The following is a 24,765-nucleotide window of genomic DNA, read 5'->3' on the forward strand; positions in this document are numbered from 1 at the left end:
AAAGAGAAAAATAAAACCACCACACATGGTAGTACGCTATCATGGATGCAATTACAAAGAACACCTTCTCCACAACTATACATTGCTTCCAACTACCAAACACTGTATATATTTGCCTACCCTTTATATAAGCTTATGTATTCCTTTACTATAGTAATAGTAATATATTTATGTTTAGCCTGAGAGAGAGAGAGAGAGAGACGGGGAAGTTACTGGTTAAGCCTATTACACGTACGGAGTCCGACATGCCCCAAATCTCTGGCAAAAGCCTGAAGATTTTGGTACCAAAAAGCTTTTAGTTCCTCAGAGCATTTATCTGCTCCTGTCCCTTCGCTGTCTCCAACCCAACGAGGCCTTCAGAACCTTCTCCAGGCCTACTACTACTACTACGATGGCCTTTATATCTCTGTGTGCCTCACCATCCTTCTTTTTGTCCCCGATGCGTCACATCGTTGCTCGTGTCGTGTCGGACGATCCGAGCCAATATCTTTCGGCGGCTTCTCGGCCGTCATGGCTTCCGACCAGCGCCACAGATGCGACGCCTCGTCGCCGTTGGATGCCAACTTCGACGACGTCGCCTCGTTGCAGTCTGCGAAGTACTTCCCCGTCACCCCCGCCATCCCCGGGTGCGTCGCTACGTAGCACGTCGTCGCTGCAGCCTGCGATGAAATATTTAGCTCTATTTTACTTTTATTTTCCCATAAAACAATTTTCTTTAGGAAAAAAAAAAAAGGAACGATGATGAAGGGGTCTGGGTCATAGTTTAACCTGGGGGATGGTTTTGAGAAGCTTGGAGGCGAGGAAGAACAGCAGATCTGCCATGCCATCAAGGTGATATTTTTAGTTTTGATTAATCCAACAATTGAGATTTTCCCTTTTTGTATTTCTAATCAGAGGTAGGGTTTACCGGCGATGAAGCCGTCGTGGTCACGGGTGAGCCGAGTTCTGACGATGCCAGGATGGACGGCGTTCGCCGTCACGTTAGCTTCCATTTTCTTATGAAGGAATTAATGAAAGAAAATTAGTTAGTAGAACAAAAAAAAAAATACCGACGTCACAAAAGACATCGGTAGGGATTAAAACAAACCTTTAATCGTTCGGCGAGTTCTTTAGTGTGGAGGACGTTGGCGAGCTTGGAGAAAGCGTAGGCTCTCGTTGCATTGTATGGGCTGTGGATTTTACGTTATTTTATTAGTTACTATACACATATACATACATCATAAATACATGTATGTTATATTGGTAGAGCGATAGTATTATTTTGGAAGTAGTGGAGGGACTAGGCTTACATCTTCTTGCGGGTGACGAGATCGAGATAACGGAGGCAGTCACCGGAAGCGACCCAGCTGTGGATGGTGGACGACACGTTCACGATGCGGCCATCGATTCCCGTCACCATCGCCGTCTCCACCATCTTTTCCATCAGCAGCTTCGTCAACAAAAAATGCCCTGAAAAAGATTGAATAAAACATATAATTGATTTTTATTTTTATTTTTTTTAAAAAGAAATGAACTAGAGAAAGTTAAGCTTCTATGACGGAGTACTTATAGTGATTCACCTAAATAGTTGGTGGCAAAGGTCATCTCGATCCCATCCTCCGATATTGCAAACTTGTAGGAATACTTTCCCGCATTATTTCTATATATATATATATTAAAAGAAACAAAAAATAAAATGAGAATTTTTTTTTTTTTGAAATATGAAAGAGAGAGGTGAGGGTGATACATGAGGAGGTTGAGAGGGAGTTGGAGGGCGAGGAAGCGTGAGACGAAGCATCGAACGGAGGAGAGCGAGCTGAGGTCGAGAGGGAGGACGATGATCTCTGCATCGGGGCACTCAGCAACAATCCGAGCCTTGGCCTCCTCCGCCGCCTTGAGGCTCCTCGCCGGCAGCACCAGCCTCGCCCCGCGCTTCGCCAGCACCCTCGCCGTCTCCGCCCCGATCCCCGACGTCGCCCCTTCAAACCAACTCCAAGATTCCAATAAAGAAACCGAGAGAACAACAAAATATTAGAGAACAGAATATATATCAATATTGGAATCGAGATCTCTACCGGTGATGACGGCAGTAATAGAGCGGAGGTCCGGGCAAGCTTCTGTGACGTCCTCCGCCGTCGACTTGGACCCGTAGCCGCTGGGTCCGGCCGAGCCCAGCAGATACCTCACCGTTCCCAGCATTCCCTTCTTAAAACGCCACTCCTTTATCTTTTCTCTTTCTTTGAAGCTTAATGTATTTAATACCATCCGGTGCCACCCCAAGACAAAAGGATGTGATATATATAAGAGACAGTAGCTAGGAAATATATATTTAGAACGTAGGAACGGAGAGCTTTGGATCAACAACAGCTGACGTTATGTTTCCACCAAGAGAAGATAAAATATAAAAGAAATGGAATGGAGACGGGACATGAAAAAGCGAGGGTATTATTTAATGATAGTGAGTGTTAATAATCTTTCGCACGAGACAAACAAGGGGCGGGAATATCTGAGAGGAGAAGGAGCGATAGCTACTAATAATAGCCGGCGATCTAGTGAAAAGGATTGACTAGTATTCGGCGATCTTACATCGAGCATATCACGTAGCAGCCGCACCATCTCCTCTCGTCCGCGTTATAATTGATTTGGAGTCCCCATAACCACCGAAAGTGCTTTCCTCGATGTAACCCACGGCTAAAAGTCTTGCGTGGGCCCTAGATTACATGCTTCTGGGCCCAATTCCCCCAACTACTGACCATCATTGCCACGTGCCATGAGTTGATTGGATAGAATTTTGCATGGCGATTGGTTTTGGGTAGGATGGTCGTTCCCTGTAGTGGTGGGAAAAGGGGTCTTCGAGTGGGATGAGGACAGCCGTCCGATCATGATGGTCCACCGGAGTAATTGGTACACCCGAGCGGGGCGCAACGTTGGGTCCGGTAACTCGTGTGTGGGGCCCGCCGACTGGGGTTATGGTGGACAAGGGGGCCGAGCGGCGAGCAACGGGATCCCGCCGTGGCCCGGCCGCTCTGTCGTCGCACGCGCGCCTGGGATAGCAATGATTGGGTTCACGAGGGGATAACTAGTCCACACCATCCAGAGGATAACTTTGTTCCACGCTATTCCCCTCTGTCCCCATTCCTTTTGGCATCTTATCCACTCTCCGTTTTGGGACACCATATATTACGACCTAGTACCTCAACCACAAGCTAGTAGAAAGATAATTAATTTTAGGTTCCTTGATCTTATTTAAGTGTCCAAATGATGCCTTCTGGCTTGGTTCTCCGGACAATGTCTCAGATTGTTACAAGACCAAGCTCATAATCTAAATGTGTTAAGGGATACTGTAGCATTAGATCTTTTAGGGCTGACTACGAGGCAATCATGATGTTTGTGACTGGATTTGGTCAGATTTGAATGTTTTGATTAGACAAGAATGCTGGGAGTTTAAACATGAGAATATGTGAGTCCATATAAATATTTATTTAGTTCTATATTGATTGTGCACTAGATATTTTGAATATTTAAACATATCATATGATATACCACCCTCCCATTTAGAGGATAAAGGTGTTAATTTATTAAGCCTTATTGACTTCTTGCTCTAAATCATTATAAGTCATAACATAAGTCGGGTTATGGTGAGATTACCTCTCCTTGCCAGCAACTATTGGCAGATGGGATACGATTTGACGATATTGGTCACGTGAAGCGTGGAAATTAAAGTAGTGAACAATCCTGCCTTTGAGATGATCTTTTTCTGATTGAGATTGAATGAACTTCTAGTTCGCTACCGAGTCCTGGCCAAATCATAAAATTTTCTTTGCTTCGCATTAAAATTTGCACTCATGATCTCTGCACTCTCGTAGATTAATCTGTGGTCAACGCTCATGGACTTCAGCTCATTTCACAAAACGCACAGTCACATTAATAAAGTTAGCGGGATTCTGAAGTCTGAAGTCTATTTGGTAGAGAACTCACCACATGCAGGTATTCATGAAGTTTGCTTTGGAATCTCTTCTTTTGTGGCTTGGCTTTTCCTTCTCTTCTTACGCATACTAAAGTTGTTGCGAGTCTTTATGCTACGAGGGCAGAAAGGGATGAAAAGTTGTCCATCTGAAATCCTGAACCTAGACAGATCCATCCTCTTCCCCTCAGAAAAGAAAGTTTGCCCATCTCCTTTCCACCTTGCAATCCAGAAAGAGAAGAGAGAAAAAAAAACAATGCCGTCCGCTTTCCACAAGTTTATATGCATACTTCCATCTATTTTATTCAAATTAAATTAAACAAATCTGGTAGTTGGACTCCTATCTAAAACCACTCTTCCATCTGTGACATACAATTCTCTATGTTTATGATTCTTTTAATACTAATCATTACTTGTATTATACATGCAAAAGTCTAATTCTTTTTTAATGCATGTCATGTTTTCGCGGAGTCCTATGTAATGGAAAGTATTCATCTCCTTTCCATCTCCCATCCTAAAGAGATCCATGGACAGCCTGCTACATTTATACATACGTCTCTTCTAGGTGATCTCTTGCTACTTTTAGGAGAAAGAAACGGGAGAAGTGCACTCACGTAAAGGTGCAGTGTTCTTACGGCAAGGTGTCTTTTAATGGATTGGCTGCTCGCTTTGGCTCTTTGCTCTCTCTATGCACTTTTCACGTGTAGAAACACTTGTATAGGTGTATAATTGCCAATTCAGTAAAGGAAACAATTTATGGGCATCACTAAAACGTTGGAGTGAATCTATCAAAATAGTACTATAATAAAAATTATTGGATTGATTGGTTGACTAATTGTAATCGCAATTGTTCAATCTTCATCTTATGGACATCGCGTATACAGTGCATCCTGCTTATTTTACCAAAAAAAAAGAAAAAAAAGTACATCCTGCTTACCCTAAGGGTTGCATAAACCCTGTCAATACTACCTTTGTCCTATTCTAGGTGTTTCTCCACCTTCCATTGAATATTGTATTGAGCATGCAGCACTAGATCATGATTCATAACAACTTTTAGATACGATCTTGGTATTTGTGCACCATTCTCAAATTGGCTTCCTTTAATTTGTACACAAGATCAGTTTGCCCGCTGGCTTTTATGTTCCTCTATTGAATCCCATCACAACAACATGTCTTCATCCAAGATCAGATCTATTCTACTATTATTTTGGTCAAAGAAGTTCACTCATGGAGCAAGTAATGATCGAGGAACTTTGACATTGACGTAGATAAAGATCAAAGTTGGAGCCAAGAATAAATCGTCAACAACCAAGAACCTATCGATGCTGATCAATGCACCGCCAAAACTTAATTGATGGTGCATCATGCACCATGCACAAAAATGCATCTGACATTAATTAGCTGCCTACCATGTGAAGGTTTGGAGCCTAATTTTGAAATAGACTTCAAGTCTAGGGCAATTAACAGAAGCCCTTCATACCATCCAACCATCTGATGAAGATAGCTAGCATTTGAAGGCAACCGATGATAGATAGGCCATTGTTGGAACCAATTGTCTTTTAGAAGGCCAAGAGCGTGAGCTAACTTAGGTTAGATAGCTTAGAAGTTGTTTTTCTTATTTTTCTCGAAATTTGAGGGTGCCTAGATATCTCTAGCCTTGTAAAAGATCCTAAAATTTTTAAACATCACCTCTTTTACTTAGTTTTGATTATTGAAAAAAGTAATAAAACTTCATTTTTGTTGGGTGCACTTAGGTTTTCTCTTTCTATTGAGTGGACTCTATAACTTCGTTAGATTCTAGTGCATAGTGACATAGCTAGTCAGTAGAGTTTTGAATTGTTCAACATCTCGAAAGTAATAGTTGGTGGAGTCTTTGGCGACAACTAAGGCATTCTTGATAGTATGGAAAGGAGGTACTAGTTATTTACACCACATCCCAACAATTAATGGGATTGTTCGGATAGATGCCATGTGGATAAACCTGATAGATGGAAAGAATAACTTTAAATGAGTTGCCACATAAGATGTGACACGCATAATGAAATTTAACCAAGGTAGGCCAAATGATCATAGAAAACACAAGGGTACAAACTGAGAGATGCTAAGACATCGAGTCCAAAGTAAACTGAGTCTAGTGATGTGTAAACTAGACCTTCAGCCCAATGATAATGGTTATGATGTAGGAAAGTATGTTAGCGATTGCTGAAATAGGAAAAAGTGGAAACCATAGTATAACCATGAAAGTCACTAGAGAGCCATAGAGGATAGGCCTAGATGGTTATTGGTACTAGAAGCTGACACTTATCTAACCCCTTAAAATGTATTATATCAATATTGGAGTGTAACTCTAATTAAGGAGAATCTCTAGCCAATTAAACATCTATCATTTTGTTTATCTTTAGTTTTACTTTATTTTTGTATTTATCTTTAATTACCTTACCTTTTTATGTTACTTTAGTCTATTTTCTTTCTAGTCTGTAGTTGCAATTGTTAGACTCATAGCCCTAGTTACTACCTACCTTCTCGTCCTTCAAGTAGATTGTATTTAAGTGGTGAAAGTCCTTAAAGCTCAAAGTATTGACATGCATGCTATCAATCATTTTATCCTTTTTCTGGTTTTTAACATGAGTAGCAAATCCACATACTTGCATACGATCTGGTCAGGAATGTCATATACTCTATTTCACCTAATAGAGAATCAATGCCAACAATAGCATAGCTTGCTTTAATCTTCTGTCAGCTAACTTTAAAACCTGTGCTAGTTCCCATCTTATAATATTAGACATACTCTTAGGTAGATTAGCTAATGTTTCAAAGTTGATTAGGGACCTTTATGCTTCCCCTTTTCTTCTCTTCCTTTTCCCTTGGTTGTTAGACACCTCATTCTTTGACTTGAAGCCAAAGTGTGCAAGACATGTGATATATGCTTTCTATATCAAGAAATATTAAATAGTAAGGCATTTCATTTAATAAAAATGAATTTTGGGGTGTGAGAGGGTTGTTGAACATCTTATTCTTTGACTTGAAGCCAAAGTATGCAAGACATGTGATACATGTCTTTTACATCAAGAAATATTAAATAATAATGCATTTCATTTCATAAAAGTGAATTTTTTTTTTTTTGTGCAATAATGATGGGATATAATCTTTAATGTAATTTTTTCAGATGGATAGAGATAGCAAGATGATGCCACTATACCTGTTAATTGAATTTCCAACATGCATTTGTTATAATTAATAGGATCCACCACCTATTACTTGTGTTGAAATTTTTATGTAGAAAAAATAATAATGGTTGGTACATCTTGAACCAGCTCTTTCATCAAATTCACATACTATGAGGTATAGCATCTAAATCATAATTTGTCATACTTTTTTAAATTATCCAGTTCGAGACATACCGAATCATACTGATCGAGGATGAACCTACATGGTTGCACCTCTTAATTTGAAAAATCCCAAAAAAAAAATTCAATCAGCAAATTCAAAGGGAGAGGGAGAAGCAAAGAGAGAAAAAGCTCGAGGGAAAGATGGAGATGAAGAGGAAGGGAGAGAGAGAGTGGGAGAGAAAGGGGAGAGAGAGAGGGGGCTTAGAAGCCCTAGTTGAGATAGAAACTCTTGTCTCATTTCGAAATAAATGGATTATTTTTTATTTTACCAACTTCAAACTAATATAGGCAACTGATTTATTAACTTCACTTAAGTGCATTCGAGAAACCAATTATCAATTTTAATTTAAGTTGGTAAAAAATTAAAATGTGCAGATAGTTTGCGGATCTTATAAGAGAAGCTAACAAACTATTTACCAACTTCAATTTAAAATTGATAAAAAAAATAATCAATAAATTTCGATATGGTACAATATAAGCCGGCATCATATAATACCATCTGCCGATTAGCACAGATTCTGGTTTCGATTCAGTGAACCTTAAACTCAATGAAGGGAGTAGTTTAAGTTTCTCATGTAATGTAATTGATTTCTGCTCTACAATTAACAATTATAAGTACTAAAATTTAATATTTATGTTTCCCTAGTAATCTTATTTTGAATATTAAAATTAAATTTCAACCCACAGGCTACACGGATCCTCTATTTGAATATTTTATGCTTCACAGTGGACTTAACCGGTATTACAATAAATGATTGTGAATTTGGCTGTTCTGAAAGGAATTTATGTGGTGTTGATTTTGTTGTTTTTTTCAATTAAGAAATAGTGTTACTTGTATGGTTTGGGAAGAGGAGATTCAACTCCCCCAGATGCACCCTTCCTAGAAACCTCTCATTTCATTGTCCTAGCATGCTTTGACAAGGGCCCCAACGGAAGCTCATTAACCTACTATGACATCATAGGTATTTCGCCATTTGTTTTGCACTCATATTAAATAAATTAAAATAAGCTAAAAACATAGTGCTCGGCCAACTCTATTCGGCCACCTTACACAAAAAAACTTCCAAAAAGGCCAAACCCCGTGTGGCATTCTCTTCCCTCCGTCCAAATGGACGTTGTCATATCTCAATAGCCTCTCACCATAAGTTAACAAAAGCTGCCTTAAAGTAGCATTTAGTGTGGTGCCCTTGTTCAATGATTGCTAGACTAGTTTTCTTCCACACAAAAACGTGTTGGGTGCAAAGCACCAGCAAATGCCCATGTGGAGGTTAGATGAGACTAATCATTCATCACTCCTTGATGATTTAAAATATATAATCGACCAAATAGAATACAAATCTATATGTAGGTATGTTATCTTATATAGTTGTCTTCTCCTATGTTCAAACTTTTTTTTTTTAAGAAAACATATTGATAATTGTGTACTTTGGAACCTTTGTGCCCACAGGATTGGGAGTTCTTTGGTGTTTCCCGGGATTCCTACTTCACAAAGAGATTTCTAGGATGGATACATGGCTTTCATTAAAAATTAATCCATGTCTACCCTACCACCACTAATGCTAGTCAAAGACATGGTATTAGGTTGAACACATATGTGGTGATGTCATTCATGACCAATTGCGAGGCTTGGGTATTTAGCATGTGGGATGAGTTATTATAGTTTAGTGGGCTTGATTAATTGCCAAGTGGGCAAGTATGTTTACCTAACACAGGTTCCCATGAGGCTAAATCTCTAACATTCTGGAAAAGCTAGTGAAGTCAATGCAAGCTACGTCCAATAGCAACACCCACTCCACCACCAAGGCACCAACACATGGATTTCTGAATCAAATATAGCAGCACAAACACCAAGTATCCAACTTATAAAAGGAATCTTTAGGATTGTCATGGACCTAAATGGGAGTAGATAACAGGATCCTTTCCGTGCTATATATCAAGCTAATTGCGAATGCTGTTAGATTTCTTTATCTGATTGGAGGCCATAATGAGCAAATTCAAGTGGTTTGGTGCAAGAAGGAGAGCATGATTTAGAGGCTAAATTCATCAACCACCAAGGTAAGTGTGAGGGCCCAACCCGAGTGAGAATCCCAGCCCACCAAAGCCCAAAAAAAAAAAAGAAAGAAAAACAGTGGAGAAGACTCCCTTCGGGAGTCTTCTTCCTCCTCTCGCCGGCTCCCAATTGGAGTCGGAAAGAGCCCCCTCCGGCTCTATTTAAGGAGGAGAACCCTCCTCTCTCCCTCTCATCGAGAAATTCCGGGGCAAAACGGTGGCAATCGTCGGAAAATCCTCACGGAGACCCATCCCTGTGTCCGTCCAATTGCTCGCCGGAAAAGCCTCGCCGGCGTCGGAAGTAAACCTCCTCCCCTTCCTCTCTTCTCTTCTTTCCTTCCCGTGCCGGTGTGCACGCTCGTCGGCGATCGGAGTCGCCGGATTTTATTGCGAAAGAAAATTTTTATTTTTTTTACAGTTTTTCTTTGATTTTCGATGTCGGTGGTCACCGCCAACCATCGGTTTGGCCCTCCTCTCGTCGATGGGTCGCCCCCTTCTACCGACGGCCGTCCCACGCCGGTTGCACCGTCGGCCGGCCAGCCAACAGGGGATTGTGAGATCCCTTGTTTCGGCCAAAAGGAACCCACGGGAAGAAGAAGAAAAGAAGAAGAAGAAGAAAGAAAAGAAAAAGAAAAAGAAAAAGAAAAGAAGAAGAAGGAAAAGAAAAGAAAAAAAAAAGAAAAAAAAAGAGAAAAGAAAAGAAAAAAAAAAGAAAAAAAAAAAGAAAAAGAAGAAGAAATATAATATAATAATAATAAATATGATTTTCTCCTCTCTTTTTCGTGAAGAAAAAAAAAGAAGAAAAAAAAAGAAAGAAAAGAAGAAAGAAAAATAAAATAAATTAATTAATAAATAATGATATAAATAATAAAATATGAGAAAGAGAGTTTCTCTCTCTTCCCTCTCTTTCTTCAGCCTGAACTAGTATTTTCTCTCTCTAGAATTGGACTTTCTCTCTCTACTTTCTCTCTCTAGAATCCTCTCTCTAGATTATTTCTCTCTCCTAAGATTTTCTAGAATTTTGAGAAGAATGATGATGAATTTAAATGATCCTAGTGATTGATTTTTGATCTGCGATCATCAGACGGTATACCGACATCCACTTTGATCAGATTAGGTATTTTTAAGATTTTAATTTCTATAATTTTATTAAATTATCCATATGATAATCTTAGTATGATTTGATCTGATCGATCGAATTTGTTGAATCATATTGTCTGAAGAATCCAAGATGAGTTTTCTCTCTCTAGAATTTTCTCTCTCTAAAATTTTCTCTCTCTAAAATATTCTCTCTCTTGATTGATTTTCTCTCTAAAAAGGTTAGTGAATGAAGAAATTTCTTTTAATAGTCCTGATCTGATTCTAATGAAGAATCCTGATCCATGATTGTCAGACAGCGTACTGGCACCCACCTTAATCCGATCATGAATCTTTAGATTTGATCATCCATGATTTCGATCTAGCCATGACTTGATTTGATCATGTTGATTTCATCAATCGAGATATTGGACCAATCGTAATATTGGATTGTGTCAACTGATCAATTCGAATTGTACCTTATGAATTCTCTCTCCTTTGATTTTCTCTCTCCACTTGATTTTATGAAATCGATGAAGAAACCTCGGTCCTATCACTTCAAATCCGATTTGATCTGATAGTCAAACTTTGGATCGTTTAGGTCTTAATTAGATTTTGATTAGATGAAATTAGATGATCGGATCCAATCTAAACCGTTAAAATATGGTATTCGTATTCTTTCTAATTATTGAAATTGATTCTGTATAGGATTGTGGATGTTTGATCATGGGATATCGCGATATGATCTACGAACAGAATTTTGAAAGAAAATTTATAGAATTATGTGGATTTATTGGAATGCGTTTGAGGTAAGTAATGTTTCATTTTTTCTAGATTTATCGACAAATTATAATGTATTTTTTTTGACATGATTTGTGAAACGATGCATGAATTGGATGAATGATATTTTGTTATGAAAATATCTTATTTGAAATGTTATGATGAAGCATGATTGAACATATTGATTTCATGATGCATTATATTGATTGATTTCGATACTACATGATTATATATTTTGTAATCTAAATTAGAATATGAAATATGATTTATGAAGAATTCTGATATAAGAACAATATGAATTGACAACCGACTATGTAAAGGACCCTGCCAATGGGGGCATATACGTTGGTAATTGATTTGTCCTGAGGGTTTACGTCACCAGAGAGACCAGCGACAAACCGCCAGAGAGACCAGTGGTTCTGAAGGACTTTACTGCCAGATGATTCACAGCTCACCGCAAGAAGATACGCGGTGTTATGACCCTGCCACAGAAAAAATATGGTCATAGCTCATAGTTGACGAAAAGAATTGAAGAACAAAAGAAATTGAAATCTCGAAAGAAACTTGAATTTTCGAAAAAGAAATGAATTTGGCATGAATTATATTGCATAATTAAAATTGATTTCGAATTGATGAACTTTATATGCTTATTTTCTATAAATGATTATTTACTTAAATGCCTAATAAAATCTGTTGAGAAGTGATCATTGCTTACTGGGCTGTCTAGCTCATTTCCTCCTATTTTACTATTTTTACAGATGTTGAGGAATTAAGATGATACAAGATATGAATGGAAGAGTGATCAGAAGCAGAATCTCTATACTTTTATTTTCGGTTGAAAGTCTTATTGAATTTGATGTAAGAACTATGAATCATTGCTGAATTTATTGAAACATTAAAAAAAAAATTTAGGTCGTTATATTTTGAATTTAAATTATTGACTAATTATTCCGCTGTTGTTTTAGGATAGTATGATAAGATGTCTTGCATGCTTATAGGAAGAGTTTTCTATGAGTATGCGGTGGTTGCCATGACCCTCGATTCACAATCTCGGGTCGGGGGCGTGACAATTAAAGTGGTATCAGAGCATAAGTGGATGAATTATGAAACATAGAATCAGATATAGAATGGGTATAAGTGGATAGACACTATGGACATTATAGTGTAGATCTTTAATGATTGTAGTGGGAGAAATATTTAAAAATTTTGATTAAACATTGAGATTTTGTATAAAAGGATCGCAAGAGATTATGACATATGGAGTTTGAAATATGATGGATAATCTATGGATTATGATATGATTAGTTATATTTTGATTGAAAGTAATCACAAAAGGATTGACATAAAATTTTATTGTGCATTATGGTTATTAATTTGATCATTGGTTATTCAAGTGAATCGTAAGTTCAAATTCGATGTGAGAATAATACTATGATATTACTTCTAGTTGAGAAGTTGACTATTATTGGTAAGATAAAGATTTGATAATAAAATGTTGTTCCAGAATGGGCTAAGAAAAATCTTTTATGATGCTTGATTGGAATATTTATCGAAATTGAATTTGATATGTGGATTATATATAAAGTGGCATATTAGGATGAATGCATATTTGAAGATATTGCAAAGAAACCTATGTCTTATTGATGAAATTGATTTTGAGATTATAGGATATTCATCGTACTAAAATCTTTAATCATCATCCTTAGATCTAAATAATGGATCTTATTATATCTCTTGGAGACTACATGATGTGTATGAAATTTCAATTTAAAGATTTCGTATCTAAGTTGATCAAGAGATTTTCTGATATTATTGTTGAGGTTGTTAATGAGAAATTGATATCTTTAGATTAAGACAAAGGATCTGATTTATATTTATTTCAGATTAAGGGATCCATATGAATTTACAATTTAAAAATTTTGTATTTAGGAATTGATATGGAGTTCCTTTGCTTTTGTTAACGATGTCCCTAATTGAATCTACTATTAAATGGAGATTTGATTTTTTGAAGCTTGTATGATTGTTATGAAAGGATATTTGATAGATATTGAAGATCCTGATGATAAAAATTTTAGAAAATAAAATAATAATTTAAAATTCTTATATATTCTGATTATGTCCAAATTTAGTGGAGCATCGAAAGATTTTTTTCTTCATTAATTTGACTTATAAGAATTTTTTGTTTGAAAATTATCGAATTGAATTGATATGAGAATTAAGATTTGAATCATATTGATTATAATAAATCTATACGATGGCTTTAAATATGATATTGGACTCAAGAGTTAATCAAGATTATTGTATACCAGTAAAGGTATGAATGAGAATCGAAGGTTAATTTTTTGGCTTCAATTGAAATTTAAAATTAAAATTTTTTTTTCTATTGATAAGGTAAAGAAGTAATTTGATCAAAATTTTTTTGGTGAAGCTAAGAAATTTTGATTGTTAGATCAGAGTGCGCAGCGGAAGCATGATAATCTGGATTACTTTGAGTAAGTGAGGAATGTTGATTTTTTGAGTCAAAAAATTATGATAGATGATATAATTTGATACAAAAAATTTATTGATATTAGGAAGAATAATATTTTAAAATTTTAAATTATTTTAAATATTCTAATGTGATTTTTAAAAGTAGTGCTTCCACCTATTATGCTAAAAAATATATATATATATTTAGCATCCTAATTCTAGGATGAGTGGACCCTTGATTTTTGATTTTAGATTTAGAATATTTAGAGATAAATTTTCTCTATCCTAGAATTAAATTTTATAATTTTTTATTTATTAAGAAGAATTTGAGATTGTTTATCGAATAATGATTTTGATCTTAGATTATTATACTCAAATATTTATCTCCAAGATATAATAAAATTTGAAGTTTGGACTCTTTTGATCATTATTATTTCTCTGACTGAATAAAAAAGATTGAGGTTATCTATTGATATTGACGATTATTCTATAAAAGATGGATTGGAGTTATTTATAATTTAATTTGATAATGAATCGATTAATTAAGAGTTATTAATGTTTAGATAAAAAAAATTGATATACTTACTTAGAATAAAGATATTGATTTTGATTATAAGAAAAATATAATTTTGATTTAGATCAATTTTTGAGTTATTGATTTTTATTATGGAATGACTTAATGATAAAATTTACTTCAAGAATTAGAATATTTAAGAGTTTGAGGGTTTGAGTCAGAAAATTTCGATGACTAGAACTAGTGATATTAATTCTAATCAACATTAGTGATATTGATCTTTATGAAATGACTTAATGATGAAGTTGTATCGAGAATTAAAATATCAAAAGTTCGAGAATGAGATTGAAATGATAAATCTTCAACCTTTGAAAGTACGAATAAGAGAAAATATTTTTGAATTTTGATTGATTAGGATGTCATCAAATGATTCATAGAAGTATGTTTTCCTATCTTATGATGGGTTGAAATTAAGAGTAATTAATATTTTGAAATAAATAAAATAAAAAAATAAATAATGATGATGAATGAAGTTCTTATGCAAGAATAGAGACATTGATTTTCTTCTATTCACAAGAGATAGATTTGATTTTGATCTAGTTATGAGGTATTGAACATTAATTTTTACAGAAAATGAGATCATAATTTCGAAATCTTGAAATATTGAAAATCTTTGAGATGTTGATCTTGATAAATAAGAAAATGAATGGTTCCATTTCAGATCAATATTTGATGTATTGACTTTTTTTTTTCTTATGAAATGATTTAAGAATGAATTTATATCAAGAATTAGAATATTAAAATATTTGTGGATGAGATTCAAGTAAGAAACTATGAAGACTCAAACAAAAAAAATTTCGAGGACGAAATTTCTTTTAGAGGGGAAGAATGTGAGGGCCCAACCCGAGTGAGAATCCCAGCCCACCAAAGCCCAAAAAAAAAAAATTTGGGAGTCTTCTTCCTCCTCTCGCCGGATCCCAATTGGAGTCGGAAAGAGCCCCCTCCAGCTCTATTTAAGGAGGAGAACCCTCCTCTCTCCCTCTCATCGAGAAATCCTGGGGCAAAACGACGGCAATCGTCGGAAAATCCTCACGGAGACCCGTCCCTGTGTCTATCCAATTGCTCGCCGGAAAAGCCTCGCCAGCGTCGGAGGTAAGCCTCCTCCCCTTCCTCTCTTCTCCCCTTTCCTTCTCGTGCCAGTGTGCATGCTCGCCGGTGACCGAAGTCGTCAGATTTTATTGCGAAAGAAAATTTTTATTTTTTTTACCGTTTTTCTTTGATTTCCAACGTCGGTGGTCACCGCCGACCATCGGTTTGGCCCTCCTCTCATCGTTGGGTCGCCCCCCTCCTGCCAACGGCCGCCCCATGCCGGTTGCACCATCGGTCGGCCAGCCAATAGGGATTGTGAGATCCCCTGTTTCGGCCCAAAGGAACCCACGGGAAGAAGAAGAAAAGAAGAAGAAGAAGAAGGAAAAGAAAAAGAAAAAGAAAAGAAGAAGAAGGAAAAGAAAAGAAAAAAAAAGAAAAGAAAAAGAAGGAAAAGAAAAGAAAAAGAAAAAGAAAAGAAAAAGGAAAAAAAAGAAAAAAAAGAAAAATAATATAATAATAATAAATAGGATTTTCTCCTCTCTTTTTCGTGAAGAAAAAAAAGAAGAAAAAAAAAGAAAGAAAAGAAAAAGAAAAATAAAATAAATTAATTAATAAATAATGATATAAATAATAAAATATAAGAAAGAGAGTTTCTCTCTCTTCCCTCTCTTTTTTCAGCCTGAACTAGTATTTTCTCTCTCTAAAATTAGATTTTTTTTTCTCCTTTCTCTCTCTAAAATTCTCTCTCTAGATTATTTCTCTCTCCTAAGATTTTTTAAAATTTTGAGAAGAATGATGATGAATTTAAATGATCCTAGTGATGGATTTTTGATCTGCGATCGTCGGACGGTATACCGACACCCACTTTGATCAGATTAGATATTTTTAAGATTTTAATTTCTATAATTTTATTAAATTATCCATATGATAATCTTAGCATGATTTGATCTGATCGATCGAATTTATTGAATCATATTATCTGAAGAATCCAAGATGAGTTTTCTCTCTCTAAAATTTTCTCTCTCTAAAATTTTCTCTCTCTAAAATATTCTCTCTCTTGATTGATTCTTTCTCTAAAAAGGTTAGTGAACGAAGAAATTTTTTTTAATAGTTCTGATCTGATTCTAATAAAGAATTCTGATCCATGATTGTCAGACAGCATACTGGCACCCACCTTAATCAGACCATGAATCTTTAGATTTGATCATCCATGATTTCGATCTAGCCATGACTTGATTTGATCATGTTGATTTCACCAATCGAGATATTGGACCAATCGTAATGTTGGATTGTTTCACCTGATCAATTCGAATTGTACCTCATGAATTCTCTCTCCTCTGATTTTCTCTCTCCACTTGATTTTATGAAATCGATGAAGAAATCTTGGTCCTATCACTTCGAATCTGATTTGATCTGATAGTCAAACTTTGGATCATTTAGGTCCTAATTAGATTTTGATTAGATGAAATTAGATGATCGGATCCAATCTAAACCTGTCACGCCCCCGACCCGAGATTTGAATCGAGGGTCATGGCAACCGCCGCATACTTATAGAATACTTTTTCCATAAGCATGCAAGGCATCTCATCATGATATCTTTCACAAACAGTTAAATAAATTTTTTTCTGTATTTAATAATCAAACCTTAATTCAAATAACAAATCAAAACTTAGTGTTCAAAAGAAAGTAACTGTCTGACAAAGTCAATACTAAAAACAAAACTAAAGGTCTTGAATCAATTCTGAGAAAAAAATCCTAAATTAATGAGTTAACTCCATCTCTAATCGCTCTCCCAACTGAAATCCCGCATCATACTAATTTTCTGGATCTGTAAGTAAAAACATAAAACTCATCATGAGCTAAACAGCCCAGTAAGCAGTGTATACCTTTAACTGAATAAATCAGGTAAATAATACTATGCATATCAATTTACTGATAACAAATCAATATGTAAATTCATGGAATCATATTCATACTGTCAATCATATATAAAAGTCAATTCATCATAATTTCCAATTATGCTTTTCATCTTAAATTCATCAAGTTTCTTAAATTCTTCTTACCAACCATGACTATGACCACATTATCCCTGTGGCAGGGTCATAATACCACGTATCTGCTTGCGGTGGACTGCGAATCATCTGGCAGCCAAGTCCTTTGGAATCGCTGGTCTCGCTGGCGGTTTTGTCGCTGGTCTATCTGGCGACATGTCGCTGATCTTACTAGCGACATAAACCCTCAGGACAGTCAATTGCCAACATATATGCCCCCGTTGGCGGGGTCCTCAACACAGTCAGGTTATCAATTTCATATTATCTTCTAATTCATATATTATTTTCAAGAATAATAAAATTAATTGATATTCGAGTCAAATCAATTTTAACATTCTTTGAGATCATATATCATCATAATAATTGCTCCACAAATAACTTCAATCATAAAAAAAAAATTTACAATTAACTTTCATCATAAATAATTTTTGATAATTATTTAAATAATTAATTACAATCGCAAGCATGCATAAATTTATTTAATTCATAATTTACCAGATAAATTCAGTAAAAGTAAACACTACTTACCTCAAAATAAAGTCCAAACTAGAAATTCTAGGGATCTCGAAAATTCTTCTCTAAACCTGATATGTCAAATATCATATTTTAAATCAAAATTTCATCGAATTAAAAATAACTAAATTATTAAAATCTAATGTCCCCACGAGGATCAATTCATCGACAGCATCCAGGATTTTCGAACTAATCCATGGATACCCTAATTATATTTATTCATTTTTATTGCTAATTTAATAAATTTTTTTAATTAATTAATTCCATAAATCCTAAAATCTAAAGTGAGAGAGAGAGTGAGTTTCTCTCTCCACCCCCTCTTTTTTTTTTCTTCTTTTTCTTCTTTTTCTTTTCCTTTTCTTCTTTTTCTTTTTTTTTTCTTCTTCTTCTTCTTTTTCTTTTCCTTTTCTTCTTTTCTTTTTCTTTTTTTTTCTTCTTCTTCTTCTTCTTGGCCCTTCCCGCGCCGGAACAGAGGACCCTTGGTCCTCCAGCCTTGATCGGCCGTTCGGACTGCGGCCGCCACGGCGGAGGCCGGCGGCAGGGGGGCCACTCCCCCGGTCACGGAGGAGTGTGGCCGGCGATCGATTCCGGTCGCCGGCGTCGGAAAAATCCAAGGAAAAATGGCCCAAAAACAGGGGTCTTTTCCGACCAAAAATCGGCGACGCTCGTCACCGGCCACCACGCACAAGGGCATGGGAGGAAGGGGAAGGAAGAGGGAAAAAAGAGAAAGACTTACCTCGGCCTCCTGTGATCTCGTCGGCGGGCAATCACGACAAGAATCACAACGGTGTCCGCGGCTCTACTTCGGAAAAATCGGAGAGAAAGAGAGGGAGAAGAGGCCGATGGATCGATTCTAAAGAGAGGGGAGACCTTCTTATAGAGGGTCCTAGGATTTCGAGGGGTCCTAGGACTCCTAATGTGCTTGGGTCTCGCCGGAGAAGAAGACTCCTATCGGGAGTCTTCTTCTCAGTTTTTACTCTGTTTTTTTTTTTTTTTTTTGTTGGGCTTGGATCCTGATGCCGTGGGCTTGGCTTGGGCTATAACATTCTTCACCCCTAAAAAGAAATTTCGTCCTCGAAATTTTTCATACCTGTAGTCTCGAAGAGCTGGGGATATTTTTGCTTCATTTCTTCCTCTAGCTCCCAAGTAGCTTCTCTTTCTGAATATCGACTCCACTGTACCTTGACATAAGGAATGTTGCGACGTCTCAGCACCTGTTCTTTACGGTCTACGATCCGTATCGGGTATTCTTCATATGTTAGATCCTTCCTGGCTTGTACTGGTTCAAGTTCCACGATGTGACTTAGATCTGATAAATATTTCTTTAACATAGAAACATGAAAAATATTATGTACTCCTGCAAGTGAAGGGGGGTAAGGCAAGTCGATAAGCTACCTCACCAATTCTTTTCAAAATCTCAAACGGACCCACATATCTAGGATTCAATTTTTCACGAATGCCAAATCTTGAGATTCCTTTTGAAGGAGATACTTTGAGAAACACATGGTCACCGACTTGAAATTCTAATTTTTGTCTTCTGTTATCTGCATAGCTTTTCTATCTGCTTTGTGCTGCCCGTAGTCGTTCTTTAATTAATTGAATCTTCTCGACTGCTTGTTGAACAAGTTCGGGACCCAATATTCTTCGCTCACCGACATCATCCCAGTGAATCGGTGATCGACATCTTCTACCATATAAAGCTTCGTAAGGTGCCATACCAATGCTAGCCTGATAACTGTTATTGTAAGCGAACTCAATCAAAGGTAAATGCTCATCCCATGAACTCTTCATATCCAAAATACAGGTTCTCAACATATCTTCTAAGATCTGAATAGTTCTCTCTGACTGACCATCAGTCTGTGGATGAAAAGCTGTACTGAAGTTCAATTTTGTTCCTAATGCCTTGTGTAAGCTCTTCCAGAACTGTGATACAAATCTGGTGTCTCGATCTGATACGATGGTCACTGGAATTCCATGTAGTCTTACAATTTCTTTCATATATAACTTTGCTAGTCTTTCCAAGGTAAATCCAACTCTAATTGGAAGAAAGTGTGCAGACTTTGTCAATCGGTCCACAATCACCCATGCTGCATCATTTTTACTGGGAGTCTTTGGTAGTCCAGTTACAAAATCCATAGTGATATGTTCTCACTTCCAAACTGAAATATCAAGAGGATGAAGTAGTCCCCCCGGTCTCTGATGTTCAGCTTTAACTTGTTGACACACCAAACATTGAGCCACGAATTGAGCGATCTCTCTCTTCATATTATTCCATCAGTACATTTCTTTAAGTCTCTATACATCTTAGTACCTCCCGGATGAACTGTATAACCGGTCTGATATGCCTCCTGAAGTATTTTATGCTTGAGTGCTGAATCATTGGGTACGCAAATCCTGTTGTCGAATCTTAACGAACCATCTTCATGTATCTTGAATTCAGATTGAACACCAGCTTCCACTGAATTTCTTATTTTTATTAGTTGTGGATCATCATTCTGGGCAACTGCAATTCTTTCAATGAGTGTTGGCTGAACCTTCATGTTGGCTAACCGTACTGTTGAGTCATATATTTGAATGTCTAATTCTAATTTTCTTATATCCTTTAACAATTGACTTTGGTGTGTGATTAAAACCGTCAAATTTTCCACAGATTTCCTACTAAGGGCATCAGCAACAACATTAGCTTTTTCCGGATGATAATGGATTGTTAAATCATAATTCTTTAATAGTTCTAACTACCTTCTCTGTCTCATGTTTAATTCTTTCTGTGTAAAAATATACTTCAAACTCTTATGATCTGTAAACACTTCACACTGCGCACCGTATAAGTGATGTCTCCAAATTTTTAGGGCAAAAATCACTGCAGCTAATTCCAAATCATGTGTCGGATAATTTTATTCATATGGTTTCAATTGTCTTGAGGCATAGGCTACTACCTTACCATGTTGCATCAATACACAGCCGAGTCCCTTTTTAGATGCATCACTATATATTGTGAAACCTTCATCTCCTGTTGGTATAGTAAGGATAGGGCTGACACTAATCGTTGTTTTAATTCTTGGAAACTCTGTTCACAATCTTCAGTCCACTCGAATTTAACACCTTTTTGAGTAAGACGAGTCAAAGGTGCAGCTATGCGGGAAAATCCTTCTACAAATCGTCTGTAATATCCTGCCATTCCCAGAAAACTTCGAATCTCAGAAATATTTGTAGGTCTGTTCCACTGTATTACAGCTTTCACTTTTGCTGGATCCACAGAAATTCCATCTTTAGATACGATGTGTCCTAAAAAAGATATTTTGTCCAACCAAAATTCATACTTCTTAAATTTGGCATAAAATTTTTCTTTCCTCAATATTTGTAGCACACACCATAAATATTCTTCATGCTCCAATTTACTTCTTGAATATATCAAGATATCGTCAATAAATACGACAACAAATTTATCAAGATAAGATCTGAATATTCTGTTCATTAAATCCATAAAGGCTACTGGAGCATTGGTTAACCCAAAAGGCATCACTAAAAATTCATAATGTCCATAACGAGTTCTAAATGCCATCTTTGGTATGTCCTCTATTTTAATTTTTAACTGATGATACCCGGAACGAAGATCAATTTTAGAAAAGACTTGTGCACCTTGCAATTGATCAAACAAATCATCAATTCGAGGTAGAGGATACTTATTTCTGATAGTATTTTTATTCAATTCTCTATAGTCGATACAAAGTCTCATACTACCATCTTTCTTCTTCACAAATAAGACTGGAGCTCCCCAAGGAGATACACTGGGCCTTATAAAATCTTTATCCAATAAATTCTGTAATTGATCTTTTAACTCCTTTAACTCCATAGGGGCCATTCTGTAAGGAGCTTTAAAAATCGGACTGGTATTGGGTACCAACTCAATGGTAAATTCAATTTCTCTATCTGGTGGTAGTCTGACTAGATCATCAATGAATACATCTGAAAATTTATTTACGATAGGAATATCCTGTAACTTCAATTCATCATGTTCTTTATTCTTTATTGATACTAGGTAACCTCTACATCCCTTTCTTATCATCTGTCTAGCTTGTTCAAGTGAAATAATACGTGGGGGGGTGGTTCCTGTACTTCCATCAAAACTAAAAGTTAATTCTCCCGGTATGTGAAAGTTCACTCTCTTTCCATGACAATCCACAGAGGCATGATAAGTAGCCAGCCAATCCATTCCTAGAATGACATCGAAATCATGCATATCCAGGACCACCAAATCTGTCGGTAATTCTCTTTCTCCTATCTTGATACTACAGGACTTGCACACACTTTCGGTACTCAAAATACCACCTACTAGTGTCTCAACATATAATTTGGTTTTCATGGGTTCACAACTTATATCATGTTGTCTAATAAAAGTAGTGGATATAAAGGAGTGTGTAGCACCAGAATCAAACAAAACTGAAGCATGAATACCAGATACAGGAATGGTACCTGTCACCACAGCATTGGAGGCCTGAGCATCCTGTTGTGTGAGTGCATAGATTCTTCCTTGAGTTTTCGGCCTTTGACCTCCGTCCTTTGCTTGTGTTGATCTATTTTCGTCCATCTGCGGGCAATCTGCAATCTTGTGTCCTTTCTGGCCACATCTAAAATACGAACCAGTATTCCATGGGCAATTAGAAGTCTCATGCTCTCTTCGGCCGGCATCTCGAACATCTAGCTGTCTCATTCTCATGATTCTTATCAGTTGCTGGCTTCTTTGCTGGAACCTTATTGTTCTGATTTCGTCCTTGAGTTTCACTAAACCTATTTCTCTTCTTCTGATTCCGTTCACGCTTCGCATGAGCTTCATTAGCTTCTCTCTCAATTATTAGAGCTTTGTTCACAACTGAGGCATAGGTAGTTAGCTCATAGGGTACAACCTGTTTTCTGATTTCTGTCTTCAGTCTCATTTCAAATTTGTGTACCCTATCTTGCTCAATCTCAACTAGTCTCGAAATAAATTGGCTAACTCCGTGAATTTGGCTTCATATTCTGCAAACGAATCTGTTACCCTGTCTCAGGTGAATGAACTCCTGTTCTTTCTGTATTCTACACTTCGGGAGAAATACTTTGTCAAAGAATTCATCTCAAAATCTCTCCCAAGTGAGTGGTATCCCATCGTGCTCATATTTTTGTTCCAGTATACCCACCAGTTGTAAGCCTCGCCTTTGTAACAGATATGCTTATAGCGGATCTTTTCTTCATCGTGGCATTCTTGCACGGCGAAGGCCTTCTCCATTTCCATAATCCAGTTATCTGCTTCTAGTGGCTCGATGGTCCCTTTGAAGGCTGGAGGAGCTAGCTTCTTAAATTCGACGATATTATTTCTCTGCATCGGATGTTCTCCATGTCCAGGTATCGGATGGAAATTGTTGACGTGGCTGTGCATGTTGTTGTTGAAGTAACTGTTGCTGTGTTTGAACTACTCCGATCAGAGTTTGCATTAGTTGAGTCATGTTCGGCTCCTCCTGTACTGTCGGAGTATTTTGGTAGGATCATGGATTCCCTCCTGCTGAGTTGTGCCGCTGTTTAATTGGGGAGTATTATCGCCAAGTGGATTTGATGTCCCTCCTACCGCTCCTTGAGTATTCCTCGCTCGTCGTGGAGGCATATTGACCTATGTTAGATTTGAGATAATAACTTATCCTTAATAAGGTTATAACTTACTTGTGACAGTCAAATCATAATCATCATAACTAACCTTTCAATTTCCTAATGTCTACCCATCACTCGCTCACTTTATTCTACATGTCTCTATCTATCTACTTATGCTCTGATACCATATTAATTGTCACGCCCCCGACCCGAGATTTGAATCGAGGGTCATGGCAACCGCCGCATACTTATAGAATACTTTTTCCATAAGCATGCAAGGCATCTCATCATGATATCTTCACAAAAGTTAAATAAATTTTTCTTATTTAATAATCAAACCTTAGTTCAAATAACAAATCAAAACTCAGTGTTCAAAAGAAATAACTGTCTGACAAAGTCAATACTAAAAACAAAACTAAAGTCTTGAATCAATTCTGAGAAAATCCTAAATCAATGAGTTAACTCCATCTCTAATCGCTCTCCCAACCGAAATCCCGCATCATGCTAATTTTCTGGATCTGTAAGAAAAACATAAAACTATCATGAGCTAAATAGCCCAGTAAGCAGTGTATACCTTTAACTGAATAAATCAGGCAAATAATACTATGCATATCATTTACTGATAACAAATCAATATGTAATTTCATGAAATCATATTCATACTGTCAATCATATATAAAAGTCAATTCATCATAATTTCAATTATGCTTTTCATCTTAAATTCATCAATTTCTTAATTCTTCTTACCAACCATGACTATGACCACATTATCCCTGTGGCAGGGTCATAATACCGCGTATCTGCTTGCGGTGGGCTGCGAATCATCTGGCAGCCAAGTCCTTTGGAACCGCTGGTCGCTGGCGGTTTTGTCGCTGGTCTATCTGGCGACATGTCGCTGGTCTCACTGGCGACATAAATCCTCAGGACAGTCAATTGCCAACGTATATGCCCCCATTGGCGGGGTCCTCAACACAGTCAGGTTGTCAATTTCATATTGTCTTCCAATTCATATATTATTTTCAAAATAATAAAATTAATTGATATTCGAGTCAAATCAATAACATTCTTTGAGATCATATATCATCATAATAATTGCTCAACAAATAACTTCAATCATAAATAATTTTCTACAATTAACTTTCATCATAAATAATTTTCAATAATTATTTCAATAAATAATTTCAATCACAAGCATGCATAAATTTATTTAATTCATAATTTACCAGATAAATTCAGTAAAAGTAAACACTACTTACCTCAAAAGAAAGTCCA

At 36.5% G+C, this 24,765-nt stretch overlaps 1 protein-coding gene across 1 annotated transcript; it reads right to left on the reverse strand.

Moving 5' to 3' along the window:
• Positions 1–209: 209 nt before the first annotated feature.
• On the reverse strand, positions 210–2,259 carry LOC105054614 (short-chain dehydrogenase TIC 32 B, chloroplastic). The gene is made up of 8 exons (XM_010936174.4): positions 2,055–2,259; positions 1,727–1,958; positions 1,560–1,639; positions 1,290–1,449; positions 1,088–1,169; positions 908–995; positions 769–815; positions 210–659 (listed from the first exon to the last, which is right to left on the reverse strand). Exons 1-8 carry the CDS (start codon positions 2,242–2,244, stop codon positions 399–401), a joined length of 1,140 nt encoding a protein of 379 aa, XP_010934476.2. The 5' UTR covers positions 2,245–2,259; the 3' UTR covers positions 210–398.
• Between the last annotated feature and the right edge of the window lie 22,506 nt (positions 2,260–24,765).

Source organism: Elaeis guineensis, chromosome 12 (genome assembly GCF_000442705.2).
Source record: "Elaeis guineensis isolate ETL-2024a chromosome 12, EG11, whole genome shotgun sequence".
Taxonomy (NCBI): domain Eukaryota; kingdom Viridiplantae; phylum Streptophyta; class Magnoliopsida; order Arecales; family Arecaceae; genus Elaeis; species Elaeis guineensis.